This window comes from Populus euphratica, unplaced genomic scaffold, assembly GCF_000495115.2.
Source record: "Populus euphratica unplaced genomic scaffold, PopEup_1.0 scaffold30.1, whole genome shotgun sequence".
Lineage (NCBI taxonomy): Eukaryota > Viridiplantae > Streptophyta > Magnoliopsida > Malpighiales > Salicaceae > Populus > Populus euphratica.
In genome coordinates, this window is record NW_011499869.1 from 205,250 (window position 1) to 225,637 (window position 20,388).

Genomic DNA, 20,388 nt, shown 5'->3' on the forward strand with positions numbered 1-20,388 from the left:
CCACAATGAGTGATAATCGCCCAAAATTCCAAAGCCCAAAGAGATCTGAACAGTTAACATGTAGTTTGTAATGGATGTCAGTGTATCTAACTACAGGAGATGATTATACTAACAACTGTGACCTTAGAAGTCGATTGCAGTGACACTTATCATACTCAAAACTACTAACCTTTTCCACAGCTATTCTTTCACTATTCAAAAAAATAAAATAACCCAAGTCAGGCCAAGAAGTAAAAATAACAATCTTCTTCAGAAGCCACTAAATAAACGCTGGAATAACATGGAGGAGAAATTCATGAAAATAAGAATCAAGTCCCATTCATATGGCTCCAGCGATATCTTGTACGTCTTTTGTCTTATCTCATAGTCCTTTCTTTCAATAAATAGCTGGAGTTATTATCATGTCACACAGGGACCAGTACTATCATGGACCACGGGCTAACTCATGCACGTTTGACCTCATCAAACATAGACCGGTCCATGACCTCCTTCGATATGGTATATAAACACCTCTAAATATCATACTAGGAACAACTTAAAAAGGAAAAGCATAAAAAAACATATCCCCATGAAATACAAGGGAGAAAAACACCACACAGGTTCTTTTTTTTGTAAAATAAATAGATAAGAAGCCTCTTAAAACATACATGGAGGATCTTGGTAAAGTACATAATGTTTAATGAACAAAACAACGATAGCTCCTATTAGCTCCTTACTGAAAAAGAGATACCTACCAACTGATAGCCAATTGTTTCTAACCAGTTTTAGTTTTAGGAACCTTCTTCTTGTGCTGTCTCCTGGGAAATGAGTTCTTCATCCCAATGAAAAACAGTAGTGCTCCATAGAGAGCCATATTCTACATAGAATGAATGAAAAGTAATTTAAAACTGTTAAAACCATGCAGAAAGCAAAACAATATTGACTATCATACAGAACAGAAACATTGTAGAATCAGCTAAATCTAACCTGTGTAAATTTGATGAAAAGTTGATTAAACTCTTTCTCCTCACTTTCATAGTTGTAGAAATCATATAGGATTGGAATTGCAATCAGCTGATGTATAATCTGGAACAAGAAAGGACCTCAATATTCACTACAAGAGTATGTGATACACCATTTCTAATATCTATAACCATAAGAAAACCAAAAAGTCAAATACAGAGCATGTTTCTTGTACCAACCAGCAGGTAGGCTCCAAGAGAGCTGCCAATGATAAAAAGGATGCCTCCAATGCCCTTGAGAAATATAGCAGCGCTGACTAAATGTTTGATCTGCATATAAATATATCAATTAAGATTACAAAACAATTAATCGATATACAGATACAAACTGGGAGTGTGGGACATTCTAGTTGCAAGTAAAAATCATTAATCATGGGTGTGTATCTTTTCATGGCTACACAGGTTGCCCGTACAAGTCCTATTCCTCAGGTATCCAGTATATAATGACTTTCCAGAGTGCCAAAATGGACGCCCATTCTTCGATAATGTAAAACAGTCCTAAGAATTCAACAGGTCACCATTAATTTAAGCCATTTAATCATTGCCTTCCAATCACTAGACCAGTTTGAGATGTGTGCATGCAAACACACAGGAGGTATGCTAAGAATTTAGTATTAGTTATTTTTACAGCTCTCTTTACAACCTTGATTTTGAACTTGCTTGAAATACCACCAAAATGTTCTAACAAGCAAAGTTTTTGTGTTCTAATAAGCAGGGTTTTTTCATATGGTGTGTTGTGACAGAGAAGCTCTGCTTCACCATAGAGCATGCTCATGATATTCCACCTTGAAATCAAGATGCCAACTGACCCATTGCCATAACAAAAGAAAGCTCACAAAATAGAAGAGAAAAACAATAATTAAACACTAAACTTCAAGATAAGTCTCAGCCTCTCGTTTCGATTTTTATTTTTCAAAATCTGTTATCTTGCTAATACACCTATTATCTTTCTCTCAAATCTTTCAATGGCATGTGCATATCAGAGATCCTCACTTCAATTTCTGGTACTTGTATGCCAGCATGAGATTGCACATGACTGGTAAACACACCAAACTTTGGTTTCAGTGCCTTCGCAGCCGGTCCTCCATCAACCCCAAATTCATGGAACCTGAAATCGAGGAAAGATTATAACAAAATATCATCCGAAGAATCCTTTTACCAAAAACAAGAAAATGAGGTACCAATCATTTCACAAACAAAAGATAGGAACTGCTTCAACAGCATCAAATGCTTTGTTATAAATTTTTTTCCCAAACAAAAGGAAGATACAATGCCACATTCAAAGAATCAAAAGCTTAGTGCTGGTTCTTCAAATCAACATATCCAAGAAAACTGTAATTAAATTTCTCAATCTTGCATCATAAAAGAAAAGAATAAAATTCTTACCAGAAAACTAATGCCTAGCCAAATAACAAATCTTGTCAATATCCAACTTATGCCGTGTCTCCATAAAAGTAAGTTGGCTAGCACAAAATGTTGACCCGCACAAGAAAAATAAAGAGACAGGGCAAATGCATAAACTAATTTGCATCCACCCAAAGCCTCAATTCTATTCTGGTCATGATTTCAGCAATGATTTTATTTTTTGATGCATTTACTAATAAATCCAAAGACCACGTAACTTTTGCCTTCACTAATTTAGTAAACAAAAAGAAAAAAATTATTAATTCAAATAAGTTACATATAAATGCTTCAACTCATTAGTAATTCAAATTAAGTTTCTTAGTTAGCTGCAAACTACTAAAATTACAAAAGAAGTTTAAGAGGTAATGAAAGTGCAGATCTATCTGTTTAGTGTTAGATTTAAAACCTAAGGCTAAACAGATCCAAATCGAATTGATGATGATGATGAGTAGAGCAGAAAATTTATCAAGAATGTACAAAAATGGAAAGGAAAAGAGAGTTACTCTTGGTAAGCGGAGAGTATGAAAACAGAGGCAAAGAGGACTCGTCCAAGAAATGAAGTGAAAGCCATTTGGTGCTTTGTTGTCAGGGAGAGGGACAGAGTAAGAGACGCAGTGAATCTCTCTGTCTTTGCTTTGCTTCAGGACAGGCAAAGAGAGACTTGAGGGATATTTTTTTTTATTTTTTAGAGAAATAAATAATTAATATATCAAGAAAAATATTCAAAAAGGTAAATATCAAGGGGATCTTTCATTGTAAGACATGCCATTGGATTTGTTTATATTTACGAGTTAAACGGGTCGTTGTCTCCGAGTTCGACGTGAAGGAAGGGTAAGAAGGAGATTTGATCCGGAGATTCTTAAGGTTACTTTTTATGCAGGGTAAATTAATACAATAACCCTCGAGATTTTAAAAAATATTGCATAAATTAATCTATTTTGTAACTTAAAATAGATTGGAGTGATTTTAAAATAATTTTAGATTAAAAATAATTCTTAATTTATTAAACATTAAGAGGCTCTATCAAATTTTCAATTTTGAAATTTTCATGTAATGTTTAAATGACTTTGAGAATGTTTTTTAAAGAATGAGCATTTTATAAGTTAAATCAATAAATCAAAAATTGATTTCTTAAAAACAAATTGGATTAAGGTTACGTTTTAATTAAGAATATAAAACAACCTCTTTATTTAAAATAGTATTTGGTTCGTTATTTTTTTATTGTAATTGTTTTTTCATAAAAGATTCCTGTTAATTTGAAGTTTTTGGGTTTGAAAATTTTTTTAAAAAAATATCATTTTTTTTAGTGTGATACTTGAATTAAATTGTTATTTTATTATTATTATTATCATTATTGTTATTATTATTGTATAACTTCACCCAAGATAATATTTTGACGCAGGATAATATTTATTATTTTTATTGTAATATTTATTTAATTGTTGAGATTTACAAGGATTTGTTTATTTTAGAAATTCTAATGTTGATTGTATTTTATTAGTTAGATAAATTTTAATTATGAATCGTTTTTTATAAAGTATTTTAGTTTTAGCATTCAATCTTTTTCTAGATCTAGAGCTAATATAAATAAAAATATTTGTTTTATTTTGAGATTCACATTCAAACCATTGCTTAAATTTTATAAAACACTGTAGAGTTTCTCTAAACTTCTCTGCAACGGACAAGTAAGCTCAAGGCATACCTTAACTTCTATCCATGCTATACGCAAGATTAATTGGTATTAGAACAAGTTGGTTTATTGAATGGACGAAGATAGTAACAATTCATTCCGCAATGCAGGAGTGAAAGCCATCGAAGGCACTGTAAGGGCTCGAAAAGCAATGCAGAAGTGAAAGCCATCGTAGGCATTGTAAGGGCTCGAAAGGCAACATGAAAAACCCTACCACATAAATCTGATCAACAAGAGGATACCATAGAAGACTTAGCCGAACAAGTGGATCAATTATGTTGGGTAGGCATGGAGAAGGTTCGTGAAAAAAGAGAAGGACTTGCTTGGACACTTGCATCATGGCAAGTCTAACCCCATATCTATTCTTGAAAAATCCACTTAGATAACCAAGTGTCTCTATAAAGGGTATTGGTGAGGACAAATTTGATGGGGATCCTAGGGCTGTATTAGACGAAGATAGAACACTACGGTAATTAAAGTTCACTATAAGCTAGAATCTTATGATAACAAACACAATTTGCGCAAACTTAATGGAGATGACGAAGAAGATAATAATGATAAAAGACAAACATACTTGATTATAAAATTGTTAACAATATCAAAAATTGTTGTGGATTCACAGCGAAACAACTTATTTTATGCCGATGTAATATAAAAAATAATATGTTTGATTTTATTATTGATAACGGTATTTGTAAAAATATCATCGGTAAACATATTTCTAAAAATGTAAAATTGCAATTAGAAGCACATCTCAAACCATATAAAATCAGATTATTGTGATATAATAGCATATCTGGATGCATGTAGTTTAATATTCAGCGGTTTTTAGTGGTATATGTAAATACTACATACTTAGGTAGAATTAATTTCTATAAAGTTCATAAAGATAGTGTGAATTATGCACATGTACCTTTAAAAATAGAACTCGAATCCAAAGCTTTCAAGGTAGAGGAGAAGCAACTTGAGGCACCTATTGTTTTAGTTGATAATAAAGAAAAAAAAGGTGAAAAAAGTTCTTATTCCCGAATCATACACCCATAGAATTTTGGCTTTAGCAACAAATGTTCTTAATGGTGAATCAACTGCTCTAGTTATATAGTTTTTTTTTTTTAAAAAAAAAAACAGCTAAGTCGCAATTATCAACATTTTTAGGAGTAACTTGAGGTCACTAAACATGCCGAAAAGTCTGAGAAGCACGAAGTAAAGGTGAGATTCAAAGATCATTTTGAAGTGGTGAACATGTTGAGATTAAACCAATTGGTGAAAAGAAACAAGTTTTTTAATTTGTAATACTCATTTAAAAATATATCTTTTTAAAAAAACAATGGAAGTACTATCAATCCATGTGTAAAATGTTTAAATATTCATATTTATACACGAAACTAATTACAAACAACTTATTACAAAATTAATTCTATCTTGACTGATAATTGAGGGGACTGAGAATTTATTTATTTTATCCTAAAATATGTGCATATTCAAGAACTTTAAGGCACAACATCTCACTGACTAGCTCCTAGTCGAACTAATAAATGACCAAATACTTTTTAAAAGACATGGTAACATGCTACAAATCGTTAAAAATGAAACACAATTCTTTTTCATTGTTGTAAGCTGAAATAATCAAAGTATTTTTTATTTAAAAATACATAAAAAAAACATGTAATATGCAATTTAAGCATATAACACATGACCAGATTTGACAAATAATATTCATTTCATAAATTTTTTAATTTATAATATTCATATCATACAGCTACACCCTCACCTCAAATTTCTTCTTTAACAGCGAATAGAATGTGTTCTCTCCATTTCTTATAACGAAGCTTGAAATCATGCCATTGAGCATAATTAATCAATTTAAACATTGTCCAGGAAAATAACTAGCCAGTAGTAACTAAACGAAGAATCAACCCCAAGATCTTCCCAATCTTCACAAGGCATCAAACCACAAACTTAATTAAGTGGGTTAGAGCACGCGAAAACCTTCCATGGTAGTTATTAAGCGGGTTAGGTTTCAGCATTTTTCTGGAATGTTACCATCAAGTTCAAAATCCTTGCTTCGTCGGTGTTTATAACCCCGTCCATGGAAGTTAATCAACGTCTAATTCAATTGAAAAACTGGCAACAAGAACAACATCATATCAGAACTGATATATATAGGCTCGAATATCATATTTCATGTAATCTCCCGCAGACCCAGATAGCTAAAGCAACACTTACAAAATTGTTCAGTAAACAATGATGAAAGCACATTGATTTATTTCTGCTGCCTTGAACATTTATATTATAGAACGGATTTACGGAACAGTCCCTTGCCGAATTACGACGAGCTAAGTAAGCAACGGAACATGCATGAATTTTCCAAATTTGCAATTAAATGACCCAAACATAACATATGGAGTATCACCAAATATCCATACAATAAATAGATATTAGATTTTATCAAACTGTAAAAGCCAAATGAAGAGGAACAATGAAATTGCCGAGAGAATGATCAGATAGAGCTAATACAATGATGCCATCATTGCGGCAAGATCAAACCAATAGGGAAACAAATAATCATCATTTCATTCTCTTAAGAACCCCCATGTAGAATCTAAAATAAAAATAAAAAATCAATTGATATAAAGCAGAGATGTGGAAGAGAATGATCAGATAGAGCTAATACAAAGTCGACGCCATCATCACGGCAATCAAACCAATAGGGAAACATATCATAATCATCATCTCATTCTCCTCCACCAAATCATACGGGAAAAAAAAAAATTGCTATTGCATTCCTATTTACTTCACCAAATTGTGATTACAGTGTCAAGAACACTGTTGGGAAGGTGAATTCTGTTTTGAGATGAGAGCAAGTGTGAAAGGGAAAGCGGCGAGAATTTATAATGTGGAAGAGGGTTGTGGATTGAAGCAAACCCTAAACCTTAAAGAGAGTCATTTATAGAGAGAAGAGAGATCAGGGTCTGCCAGGCTGTCATTTTAGGCCGTCAATCTAAGGTGAAGCCCACAGCCCATAAGACTAGCAGACCCACAGTAACTAAGCCCATCTGATTAATTTCTTTAGTGACCATAACACCCTCCTATCCGTATCATAATAGCAAAACCAACCATCTCTCTTTTCAAAAACCGAACACGCTAGCTTCCGTACATCTTCCACTTCTCTTCCAGCTGCTTCCGCACCGCTTGCTTTGTCATATCCAAATCGAGCTTTGGCCGTCACACAGTTAGCAATCTTCAGTTAATAACGTGCCTCGTGTCACAATCAAACTGCCTATATCATGCCCTGACCGCCGCCGCCGCAAGAATGGCAAACCGATACCTAAAACTCCTCTTCCACGACATGTGTACGTTACAACTGAACCCCGTCTCTCTATTTTTTTCGAATTACTGAAATTTAACAATTTGTTTTTGTCAATTGACAGACTGTAGCAATAACTTATTGAAAAGGCAACAAACATGCAGGAAGTTTCTGTATGGTGTTATAAACAGGAGCCAATCAGAAATGTCTAAATCAGAAAAATCAGCTCAAGTATCTTCTCCTTCTTCTTCAAAGACTAATAATAAATCTGGAGGTGAACTTAGCAATTACAGCTCTGGTGATGACGATTTGAGTGATAATAAGGGGAAAATAGAGCTTGCTTGGCTTACAAAAGCTCTTGAACCTGCTCTCCAGTTATGCAGGTGGGCTCTCTCTACAGGTCTGTTAGTTAATTAACACTTTAATTTAGATATGATTTTCTGTTGTAATAATAATAGGAAAAAAGTTTTTTTTTTAAGAAAAAAAATTGATGTAGATTTTGGGAGTTGAGGGTCATTGAATTTTTTTTTTTTTAGGGAATGGGGTTGGAAATAAAATTCCAGCGACTACTCGATCGGTTTCGGAAATAATTGCTAGCATTCAGCGGAGCAAGATTGCCATTGAGGGTTGGAGTTTGAGTGATCTCACGATAGGATTGTATCTAATTTATCTGCGTCAGGCGTCATTAAATCTTTTTGAGGATGTCAAGGGAGTTGAAGTTTCTTCGGAGTCGATAGTAATTTCTAAAACCTTTGTTGCCGAGGAATCTATTTTGTGTGCTTGATGTTAAACGTGCTGTTCTTTCTTGTACTTATGTCAGGCATTTTTTTGTGATATAGGTCCATGATCTTATCTATCATGTTGAGTTAGCAAAAGGTTGTTATAAGGATGGCCCTTCTGGACTTGTAAGGAATAGCATGATCCGTGAAAACAATGTTCTTAAGTTTGTCAAAAATTCTAGTGTGATGAGGCCTGGATATTACATTGCCATTGATCCTAGAAAGAAACTAGTAATTCTTGGAATTCGTGGAACTCATACTGTCTACGACCTTATAACCGATATTGTTTCCTCGAGTGATGGAGAAGTCACCTTTGAAGGCTATTCAACCCACTTTGGCACAACTGAAGCTGCTCGTTGGTTTCTTAGTCATGAGATGGGAACCATAAGGAAATGCTTAGAGAAATACGAGGTGGTGAAAAGTTAACTCTTTCCTTCCCTTTTCTAGGGGGCAGTTTACTGTTACATCAGGTTTCTTTCTCTTGTTTTTTCCCCCCATTAAGAAAGCTGTCATGGTGAAACTAATTGATCTACAGGGATTTAGATTAAGGTTGGTGGGACATTCTCTTGGAGCTGCAATAGCTTCTTTGCTAGCAATCATGCTCCGTAAAAAGTCACCTAAGGAACTTGGTTTTAGCCCTCACATTGTTACTGCTGTTGGCTATGCAAGTCCACCCTGTGTCTCCAAAGAACTTGCTGAAAGTTGCTCTGATTTTGTTATAAACGTAGTAATGAAGGTGGGCTGGTGCTCTTGATTCTCTGTCATTGGTGTTCTTCACACAAAGCCTTTTCCCTTCCTAGAAAAGAGGATAAAGGATGTTTCAGTTTCATGCTCCTTGATTTTAATGTTCTCTTATTTTCATATGTTAGTGTTTCTCAATTTCGTTTTTTTGCAGGATGACATAATACCTAGATTAAGTGCAGCTTCTCTGGAAAGACTGAGAAATGAAATTCTTCAAACTGATTGGTAATTATGCTTATGCTGACAACATGAAGGGAAAAAATGCAGTAGACACATGCACTCTATGGACTAGCTTAGAGCATCAGTTAGAAGGAATAGAACTTGACTTGTATCTTGCAAGTGCGCAGAAAGTGCACGTCCATTTGCTTAGATTATCAGTTATGGGAGTTGTGACATTTCAGAATTCAATTATTTAGGGTTCAAAAATTGGAAATTAAGATTGTTGACATTGGGAACATCTTAGGAATTTTGAATGCATAAGTAAATCCCATCACTACTCTCTTCAGGTTAGATGAAATGATGATTTGTATACATCCCTGTTGTCTGAACTATCTTTGCATTTCTTGTCAATTTTATGATGAAAGAATAGGTGTAATCTTATTGTGGGGATATTTGGGATGGGTTGGGAAACACGTTTCTAGAATCTACTTTTATGATCTTTCACCTGTATGGATTGTTGATTTGCAGAACTGCACAGAACCTGAATTGGCAGCATATCATTTCGAAAAGAAAAAAATCCCCTTGATTTGTCATTTAGTCTACACCATATGAGAAGTGAGGGTTGTCAATTATTGGCTATAGTGGGGATCCAAAATTGTTACTAAGTTACATGCACAAGGAATGGGGTCTTTGGGGGGTCAAAGCTTGTCCACACTGTCAGTTGCATTTCATTTGTTCATCTGTAGTTTCATAGGTACCAATTTAGAAGAATATCGCAAGTCTATGAACAAATTGTTTTTAGCAATATTACTTGATTCATGTAGTTTTCTTTTAAGATATTGAAGTTCCTTTCTGGCAACAATTTTGCATCCACTTTATTCTTTGCTTTTTGTACAGGATGAGTGTGGTTGAGAAGGAGGACTGGAAGAGTGTGATAGGTTTGGTCACAAATGCAAAACAGGTTGTCACTTCTATTCAGGATGTAGCTCAGAAACTTGCTGATTATGCTAAATTTGGTAGCAAAAAAAATTCTCCTGGTAAGACCATCCTGCTCCGTCCTAATTCTGGACTGTTGGGAAAACCTTTGTTTCTTGAAGGATATCAATTGTATTTTTAAAGTTGGTATCAAATGATCTGATAATCTTTCTGACACTAGGCAGAGTTTTAGGAGTTCGCCTTGTCTATTTGTTTCAAGCTTGAATTTGGGGAATTTAGCATTTAGTAAAACTTTAAAAGAATGGTATAGAGGCATGTAGATTTCTTTGTGGGCAAAAATCAGGATGCAGATAGACTACCTGGACTTCCAACAAAGCACATTGCCCCGCAGTATACAGTCACATCTAGAGGGGGCCCATCACTGCACCTATGTTATGACTGAAACTCAGAGTTCCTTCATGGAGTTGGGTTCTAACACTTGGAGGTAAGACTTAAACCCAATCACTGAGTGAGGATATTGAAGGCCCATATCACTGAACCAAGAAGTTGTTGGTGTTTTATAGATTTTTTAGGGTTCAAATTTTAATATTTGTTTTATGGCTCTTTGGCCTGGAAACTGGACACAAGAAGTTCTGTCAGCTGTTGGTTAGGTGTTTGGAATGCTCTTTGATTGGTTTATTTGATGCCAAGAGCAGAAAATTATGTTGTTATTGAGGATTGGTAATGATTAAGCGGTGAAGCAATATTTTGGAGTTGAATAAAGCGAGAAAAGAGGGTTTGGAAGCTGCCTGGGTGCTGTGATCATTTGTAGTACCCAGAGGTACTGTATTAGCTGAATTTGGGAATTTATGTTGCTATTTGACAAGAAATAAGGGTTTTTAGAGTGGCAGATATAGAAGTAAGGGTGGATTTCTTGAGAAGTTGTGACAGTTTCAGAATAATGCAGAAGGTTTTGAAGAGAAGTATGCAGGAGGAGGAGGAAGGTCACTTGATAAGAGAAAAGCATGAAACTGCCAAAATCAAGATTAGATGAAAAGACCTAAGTTTCTTTTCCTTGGTACTATCTTCTTATTGTACAAACTAGCATTCCATGATAAATTCAAATTCTTCAACAGAGATTTATTTCGAACCAAGATTTCAGAATGATGCCTAGGTTGGTTATTTTTTTTTCAGAACTTTGTTTATATTTGACGGTTTTTGTTTAATCTGTCTCATATGTGTCCCACTGCTGTTGATAGTAGTAGTCTTAACGTAACATTGTTGGAGAAGCCATGCAGAACAGCCTGTCTATTCTCCAGGAGCTCATTTTAATTTTAGAACCCATGTGAAAGAACACATGAATGAGCTTCTCTTGTCATCCCTTTAGCTACAAGAATATTTTAATCCATAACAATTGAGATAATTTCATGATCCCATACATTTTATTCTCACCTCCCTCCCTATAAAGTTGCTGACTTTTGCTTCTCTTTTCGACAGATGGTTCCGTCACAAGAGAATCCCTCGCTATCCCTGCAGCACCTTCAACTTCCAAAGCTACTACAGAGAATGCTGTTATCCCTGAAAAGGAACGAAATGCCAATGCATTGCCAAAGGAGTTGTTTGTTCCTGGGAGTGTTTACTATCTAAAGAGGGACATCAACACTGATGCTCACACTATCAGTGGCAGAGGCATGGAGCTTTTCACGCTCTGGAAGAGGCATCCAGGTGAACATTTCCAGAGGATAGTCCTCCCCGGCAACATCATTTCTGACCACAAATGTGATAGCCATTACTATGCTCTCAGAGATGTGCTTAAAGGTTTGTCTGGTACCAATAATGAAAGCATTTTCAAATAATTAATGTTGCAATAACGTCGTGTAATAAAAATAAATAAATGTTGTCAATCAAAAGTTAATTTTAGATCTGCATAATCATAGAGGCAATTTTGAGAATTTAAAGCTTGTTTTTCTCAAGAGTTGCATTCACTTATGGGTTATTCTCTTGAGCATTCATGGACTGACAGGGACTAAATCCTTAACTCTTCCCAAATAGAACGGGAAACCATTTGCCTGTGACAATCTCCTCTGAGCCACCAGATGTCTCTCTGAATCCTGCACTTGTTTTCTTCTGGGAGCTATTAACTGCTAATTTTATTTTTTATTTTTTGATAACTGTGGATATTCAAGCTAATTTATGTATATTTTGACCAATCTTTTGAGGTTCTAAAATTAACGATCATGAAAGTCTCTGGTAGTTCTAAAATTTATGGGATTAAAATTAGTGACTTCTAGAAAGTTCTCCGGTAGTTCTAAAATCGTGGGATTAGAATTGGTGATTTCTGGAAAGTTAACATAGAACTTAACTAATTAAGTTATATCTTCAATATTATTATTATAGCTATATATATATTTTTTTGATTCATATGCAATGCTCACGAATCTTGAAATTATTGATTAAATAAATTTTTAGTGAACATTAATATTAACAATCACACTATTTGAATCTAAAATTATAAATAAATAAATAAATATTTTCGTCTCAAGCTTTTATTACTGATCATCTACTAGTATTGTTATACTTGTTTTCAAGGGTGGTCGTTCTCTTTTATTCTCAGCACAGGCCAAGTGAATAACAATGATCCACCTTCGAACTTGACCACCCCAGGACGATCTCTTCTAGCCCCCTCCCCTCTGTTTTTTGGTCTTCATGTTTTGAAGAAGCCGAACAAACTGTTTATGGATAATAGCTTTAGCAACCTCGGAAACTTTTGGGTCAACCCAATTTATAGCTCTTTATGGGCTTCTCCTTTTCCTTTTCTAATTTCTCTTACGTTGAGCCCCATTTTAAACTAACTAAGAGGGCCTTGCATAGGCCGTCACTTATCATACTCGGTCATTTTTAAGCCCAATAGTCGAACAAACTGTTTATGGATCAACTTTGCTTGAAGCTAACAAGACACTTATGTGGTAGTTCTTATTTTATATCTAATAAAAAAAATTTCATTAGTCAAATAAATTGTCTTTTATATTATTTTACATGTAATTGCGTTTTATATCTTGACAGCTTTTGTTTTTTATCTAATTATATTAAATATTTTTTTATTAGTCAAATAAATTTTTTCTTTTATATTGTAATTCACGTGTAATTGTGTTTTAAATATGTAGCTAAAATAATATATATTTTAATTTATGTTGCATGTAAAAACTTCATTCAAGATAATTTTAATCAAATATATTTTTTAAAAAAATCTATTTATTTAAAAAAAACAACATTTTTTTAAAAAAACCTATTTATTTTTTAAAAATTACACCACAAAAACTAACAAAACACCAAATAAACTGTTGGCTAGATTATCAAATGGTATTTAAATTCATGTTTAAGATTATAATAGTTTTTATAGTTATGATTTAAAAAAATTAAAAAAAGATCTAAATTTTTAAACTGTAGTTAAAATAAAAGCATTTCTAATCGCAGCCAGGCCGACCCGAAACCCAAAATACACATTTATGATATGGTATGGTTAGAAAATTGTGGCCAATATAAATAACAGAACATGGTAAGGACATACAAATAAAAAGGCAGTAACGTTAGATGTAAGGACATGTTCTTCCGTTACAATCAAACGCTAAGGTTGCACGTGCGTGCAAATTCTCTTTCTTCTTTTAATAATAACTTTGGTCATTGGTACTATTCAAAGCCATATAATAATAATAATGAAATCTAACGTGAATACGAATACCATCCCTCACCGTTAAAACAAAACCGTCACTGTTGTTTATTATACATGTGCATGCGTGTATAGCAAGTAAAGTTATTAAATTAGTTATTGTGTACCGGAAAGATTCAGATTAATTTAAAATAATAATATTTTTTAAAATTAAAATAATATTATTTTAATTTTTAAAATACATTTTAATATAGTTGACCACATCATATTGGATAAACTCTAATTTAATTTAATTTAAAACTTAACCTAACTTAAAATTTAAGTCAATCGATAACTGGAATAATTTGTTATGTCAGGTTTAATTAATAATATTAAGTATTTATTTAGCTAAGATGCTTTTGCAAAAATATAATTCAATTTAAAATACAATAAAATATTTTTAAAAATATTTTTATAGCATGTTAAAACTGTTAAATAAAATCTATTTAATATTTTCTTTCAAGGAACAATTTAAAAAACCGGCTGAAAAATAAAAACAAACAGACAATAATTACCCAACAGTTTCTTTCAACTTTTTTCTGTGCTTTGTTTTCTTTATATTTGGTAAATAATGTGTGTATTTTTTTAAGTAAATTGACACGTCATAGGCATTTGTGTTGCTGCCATGTGAATGAAAATTGCTTTACAGCAAATCAGCCGTACCATAAATCAGGTGGTCCTCCATATTTTTACTTTTTACTTTTAGAAGGGTAGACCCTTGCTTGAATAATTAACATTTCTACAATTTAAATTATCTTAAACAATAATTTTAAATTTAGCTACGTCCCACTATCTAATTCCCAAATATTAGTGCCATATATAGTTGGAAATTACAACTCTTTACCTACAAATTTGTCCGCCACCAATTCTTTAAATTATTTTGTGGTGTTTGGACCTGTTTCAGTGAGAAATTTTTATATCCTTTTAAATTATTATTATTATTATTATTATTATTATTTCAATATCCTATATTAAAAATAAATTAAAAATATTATTTTAATATATTTTTCAAACAAAAAATACTTTAAAATCATTATCTCAAACACCTCTTTACATTATTTTTAAAGAGACAAAAATAATAAAGCAAGAGGGCTTGTTTAAAAATTTGTTTATGGTTGCTTTTCAAAATAATTTTTGTATTAAAATATATTAAAATAATATTTTTTTTTATTTTTAAAAAATCAATTTTAAAATCAGGATATCAAAACTATTCAAAACGTACAGTTGTAATGTTAATTGGACCCCTTTTTCAATGAGAACTTTTTATATCCTTTTAAATTATTATTATTATTATATTATTTTAATGTATTTATATTAAAAATAAATTAAAAAAATATTATTTTAATATATTTTACAAACAAAAAATACTTTAAAATCATTATTAACCACTATCCTAAACACCTCTTTATACTATCTTTAAAGAGACAAAAATAATAGCAGCAGGAACAAGTGTTGGTCATGGCTCCATCATAGTCAGCCTGCCCTCCTCACCTTTAAGAAGAGAGGCCATTGAAAAGAAGAGAGAGCACATAGCTCCATCTTTTCTTTTCTTTTTTTCTCTCTTGAACTCGTTAAATAATCATTAAATTTATTGGTGGTGTTAAGTGAAGTGGAGTTCTTGTTCCTTGCCTTCTCTTTTTTGGCTCTCAACTAGCTTTCTTGAGACATAGCTCTCTTGAACTCAGAATCAACCAATTGATTATCCATTTAATTAATTGATGGGATACCTTTCGAATAATAAATATGATCATCACTTGGTTAAGTGCAAATAGAGGAATTGATTTAAAATAACATTTTCTTCTTTTCTTTTTTTTAAATTTTGTTTGTGTTCAATTGTCCAATGTTGGGGGCTAAAGTGTGGAAGATGTTACACGGTGCTTGACTATAATGGCTCTAACTTAGAGTATACACTTCTGCATTTCTCTCGAGGTCGTGGCCATGGGCTCGAAGAAAATGGGATTTGATTAATAATATCCAATGCGGCTTGACCATGTATGTTCTTGTTATTATGATTTTTAAAATACTAATCAACACCAATTAAGATTATTGTTTGTTTTTAATGTATTATTTTTTTCTTTAGTTTTTAGGTTCTTAAACACTTTGTTGCACAGTTCCATGATATGGATTTTTTACATTTTATCTGCCACTTGAACCCAACTTCTGCCTTGTCATTGCTATATAAAAAAAATTAAAATAATTATAGATGAACAACTCATAAATGATTAAGTTCAATAGTTGGTTAGTTAAAATTAAAATAAATACAAAATTATAACATCTCTTTATCATTCTCGTAAAGCATAACATCAATTAGGGAAGCAATAGCTATTTGACCGTTGTTTTGTCTTGGATTATATATATATATATATGTTTATGTAGGTTTTTTTTTAATGTGTTTTTGTAGTTAAAAAAAAAATCTACGAGCAAATAAAAAAGTTTAAAGTTTATATATGTATGTATGTAATTAAATAAATAAATCAAAAATTATATATATTGATAGATAAATACATAAATAAAAAATTCAAAACGACAACTAAATACACACAAATTTTATTTAGTATATATTTTTTTCAGTCAAATGATATAAAAAATAAATATATACATTAAATTGATTGAATGAAAAAAAAAAACATTATGCAAAGTTGTTGAAAGTATTAGAAATATTATTTAAAAATAAATATTTTTTTATTTTTAAAAACATGATTCATCTATACAAAAGATAAGAAAAAAATTATAGATGAATTAAAAATATCTTCTTAAAAATTAATTACACACAAAATAATTTTAAAAAAATCTTTATCCAAAAAGGTTAAATAAGAAAAAAAAATCATAAATGAGAGATATTAATTAAAACATAAATTTAAAAAAGACATATAAAAAAGATATCAATTAAAAAAATAAAAATTAGAATAAAAAATTAGCCTAGATGTTATAATTTAATTTATTAAACCTGGTATTTGAGCTATAAACTTAACTAGATTAAATAATTTTTTACCTCTTAAGTATATACTTAACCGCTATCTCCAGTTAAATATATTTAGGAGATAACAAATAAGGGACGAACAATTGTCCACTACTAACTTTTTTAAAATAAAAAATATGTAAACGTTATGTTATTTATGAGTTTAGATTTCAGCCATCAATGTGATTACTAGAAAAATATAATATTATTTTTTAAAAAAAAATCTAATTTTTAAATTATTTCAACCTAAAAATCTTACCAACACCTTTAAAACACATAAAGCAACCCATCAACACAAAGAAAGGTCTAAAAATCCAAAATCAAATCAGGTTTGATTTATTTTTCTTAATTTAAATTTATTTTTTAGGCTATACTGAAGCTAAAATATACCACCACCAAACCCATTTCTTTGCATAGAATCCATGAAAACAACAAAATTCATTTTGATGGTCATAAATAGCCTGAAAGAAGATTGTATCAAAAGTGATTTTTTAAAATTTAAGGAGATATAAATTATATAAATTATGTTATTTTTAAAATTTAAGTATCTAAGTATATTTTTTATGAAATCTCAAGTATATTATCCATGTTTGACATCCTTTACTATGTTTTTTTTTTTGCAATTCCACCATTACCTGAAAAACAAAAGAAATTGGCCTTAAATTAACATCAAATCATCTTAAAACATTTCGAGTATAAAAATAGGGTGTATGAACAGTACCCATCAACAGTAAAAAACCCACTTGCTGAAGATTTTAATAGCACGTTTTTAATAATAGCTAATGGCATTGCACCACAACAATCCCCAACAGAGGTTTTATACATTCTATCAAATTGCAGCTGAAGAGATCCACTATAAGGAGAGCATTATGGACGTAGATGTTTTGAATCCAAGACATGAAGATTATCCTTGACTGTTCTATCCAATGAGGTCGCCTCGTATTTCGTCGAGAAGGAAGCTTGATTAGAAAACGGCCTTGAGTAGTGGATGCCAAGCTCTACAGGAAGGTGGTGGAGCACTCAATATGTGTAACCTAGATCACACAATTCACATGTAAAAATATCAATTTTTAGAAAGCCTGATAAATCAAGTTTGATAAAAATATAACATTAAAATAATTTATATTTAAACACCAGAACTATTAAAAATAAAAACCTTCATCCAATGAATATTGAATCATGAATGAGAAGTATAATAATAATGCCAAGAAAATAGTTGTTTTTCCATAAATTATTTTTCAGATTGTTAAAGAATCATGGAAGGGAGATATTTGTCACCATAAAAAAAGTTTCAAATAAACTAAAAAATCTTATCTAAATGCAGAATTTATTCTGAAATCTTTTTTTTTTTAAGTTATAATGAATAAGAAATCCTTATAAAAAAAAGATTATGAAATAATTATGAATCCTTATCACATTAGAAACTATGCTGCAGCTTATTAGTAGATTTTTAAAATAAGCTGTCATATTTTTTTAGAAAAAGAATATTAGTTACATAGAAAATCCATAAGTCAAAAAGAAATAAATAATAAAATTCATATAGCCTCTGTTGACCAGTAATAAGATGTCTTCCCCAACTCTGATTAACCTGAAATTTTAACTCATGGTAAGATAATATATCAGGAGACTCCATGTATAATTTCACCTTGATCCAAATGATCAAATCGAGAATTATTACTATTTTTGTAAAATTGGATAATTATATATTTTACGTTAAAATCTGAATTTGAACTTGCCTGCATCGTATCAGTTTTGATTGCAATAAAAAATCTCATTTAGCTTATATGAATTACAATAACTTATGTTTTTTCACCATAGTTTGGAGCACAAAATCATGGTTTTACTAATTTAAAATAAAAATAAATTGAATCAAAAGAGATCAATTAAAACTTATTTTTAGTTTAGTTCGGTTGTAAATATATAATATTTTCTTGCTTTAATTTATATTTTTATAAAAAACAAAACCAAATAAATAATAATAATAACCTAGCTATATTCAATGATTTTAAAGAAAGAGATACGTATTAAAATACACACACCATCCTTCAATGATAGTGGAGAAGGAGATACGTAGAAGTAATACCTCATAAATGTGCCCAAACCATCCCTATGCTCTACTTGGTTTCTATCCTTATGCTCCACGTCGTAGAGTTGAAGATGAACATATTTTCTTTTATCCAGAAGTCACCACCCTTATCCCTTTCGCCGCACTTCATCATCATCTCATTCCTCCTTCACTATATATTCTATAATTATTCAAACATTTATTATTCTTATTATTATCTATTTGATATTAAAAGATACGTACATTATTCAAGCATTTTGGAATGTGTAGCATCATGCCTCTCCTGTTTAAGGTCCTCTACTTGCCCCTTGGACCAATCAATATTTAAGGTGCAATACACAAGTTTGAGCAATTTTATCTTCCTTAACGGTTGTAATCTTGTAATTACATCTGCTCAATAATCAATCTCCGATATGGATTAACAATCACTCGTCCTCTCTTTCTTTCTCTCCCTCTCTCTCTTAATGGCTTGTTAATTAAGTTCTTCTTCTTCTTCTTCTTCTTCTTCGCTTAACATTATTTATGGAATTTGGAGAACAGAGCAACTCCTTCATCTTCAATGGGTTTGATAAAAAGTTGTCAAAGCTAGCTACTTACTCATGATGTAGCCTAATGCATCTGCTGAAGGGAACACTTTGTCTACACATATGGAAACAAGGTCATAGTTTGTATCTATTAAAATCATAAAAGAGTATTTCATTTAGGTAAACTTACTTATGAGGACATACAGACCCTCCGCAAGTGGGTCCTTAAACACAAGGGTGCTGTGCTTGCCTAAGCCCTTCACTACAATCATGGCAATCTCACCTCCTCTCTAGTTTCCAATCCCCATATCCTGAGATGAAGTTTTCCATTTCATAATTAATTGGGAGCGACAATAAGGACAGTCGGGACCAATTCTCTTGACCATGAAGAAGATAGATTAACCTTGGGATCCTAACTACAAAGTCAGTAGCTATTTTGATTTATTAGCACAAAAAAACTTAAGATTTTAATAAAATCATACAATTGTCAAAAGTTTTTAGCCAAATAACTCAATTTATTATTGTTGCGGTTTTAAAATACATCATATATAAAAATATCAATTAAAAATAAAGCATTTAATATTGTGGTTTAGCGGTTATAAAAGAAACTTGTTCTCTTTCTCCAGTATCCGGGTTTGACTCTTTATGTGCATGTTTGTCATTTCTGTGGTGTCTTACTTGTCTGTTAGGTTTATAGGGTATTTAGTGGATCTGAGAATTGATCATGATATGTTTAAGCTGACCCGAACACTTCATGTTAATAAAAAAATATTAAATTAATATCATGTTTACAAAATATTTATGCAGTAAAAAAAATTAATATTTAATTTCATGAAAGAATAAATTGTTGACAAATTAAAATCTTGTTATTTAGGCAAAAAAAAATTCAAATTATGTATTCCGTCAATATATTTAATTTAATGTATTCATAAGAAAAAAAAAATTAAACTATATTACCATCTAGAACACCTACAGAAAAGACAACAGAAGGTTCAAATTTGTATCTATATACATCTTAATTAATTTATCCCCCAGTAATAGGTGAAGGATTTAGAACATTATTGCTCCAAATTATAATATTACATTGATAAGCAAAACTAAACTAGAAGAACACAGGACAATTATCCCCATTAATTAT

General features: G+C 31.4%; 2 protein-coding genes across 3 annotated transcripts; one reads left to right on the plus strand and one right to left on the minus strand.

The window, feature by feature from the left end:
* Nucleotides 1-231: 231 nt before the first annotated feature.
* On the minus strand, nt 232-3,085 carry LOC105126744 (uncharacterized). The gene is made up of 5 exons (XM_011027705.1): nt 2,909-3,085; nt 1,995-2,109; nt 1,182-1,271; nt 967-1,065; nt 232-856 (listed from the first exon to the last, which is right to left on the minus strand). Exons 1-5 carry the CDS (start codon nt 2,974-2,976, stop codon nt 755-757), a joined length of 474 nt encoding a protein of 157 aa, XP_011026007.1. The 5' UTR covers nt 2,977-3,085; the 3' UTR covers nt 232-754.
* Nucleotides 3,086-7,195: 4,110 nt separating this feature from the next.
* LOC105126746 (alpha/beta-Hydrolases superfamily protein) lies at nt 7,196-11,969 on the plus strand. 2 transcript variants are annotated; one of them, XM_011027707.1, is made up of 8 exons: nt 7,197-7,448; nt 7,527-7,802; nt 7,939-8,138; nt 8,242-8,592; nt 8,717-8,917; nt 9,077-9,147; nt 9,979-10,118; nt 11,494-11,969. In XM_011027707.1, exons 1-8 carry the CDS (start codon nt 7,409-7,411, stop codon nt 11,850-11,852), a joined length of 1,638 nt encoding a protein of 545 aa, XP_011026009.1. In that variant the 5' UTR covers nt 7,197-7,408; the 3' UTR covers nt 11,853-11,969. The 2 variants fall into 2 exon arrangements, with proteins under 2 accessions (XP_011026010.1, XP_011026009.1); XM_011027708.1 differs by lacking the exon at nt 8,717-8,917 and having other exon boundaries at nt 7,196-7,448.
* Nucleotides 11,970-20,388: the final 8,419 nt, after the last annotated feature.

Coding starts and splice junctions, on each gene's coding strand:
- LOC105126744 (XM_011027705.1), bottom strand. CDS start 2,976: ATGGCTTTCACTTCATTTCTTGGACGAGTCCTCTTTGCCTCTGTTTTC. Junction 1,066..1,181: donor CTCTTGGAGCCTACCTGCTG/GTTGGTACAAGA, acceptor TTCTTGTTCCAG/ATTATACATCAGCTGATTGC. Junction 857..966: donor TTTTCATCAAATTTACACAG/GTTAGATTTAGC, acceptor CATTCTATGTAG/AATATGGCTCTCTATGGAGC.
- LOC105126746 (XM_011027707.1), top strand. CDS start 7,409: ATGGCAAACCGATACCTAAAACTCCTCTTCCACGACATGT. Junction 8,918..9,076: donor TTATAAACGTAGTAATGAAG/GTGGGCTGGTGC, acceptor GTTTTTTTGCAG/GATGACATAATACCTAGATT. Junction 9,148..9,978: donor GAAATTCTTCAAACTGATTG/GTAATTATGCTT, acceptor CTTTTTGTACAG/GATGAGTGTGGTTGAGAAGG.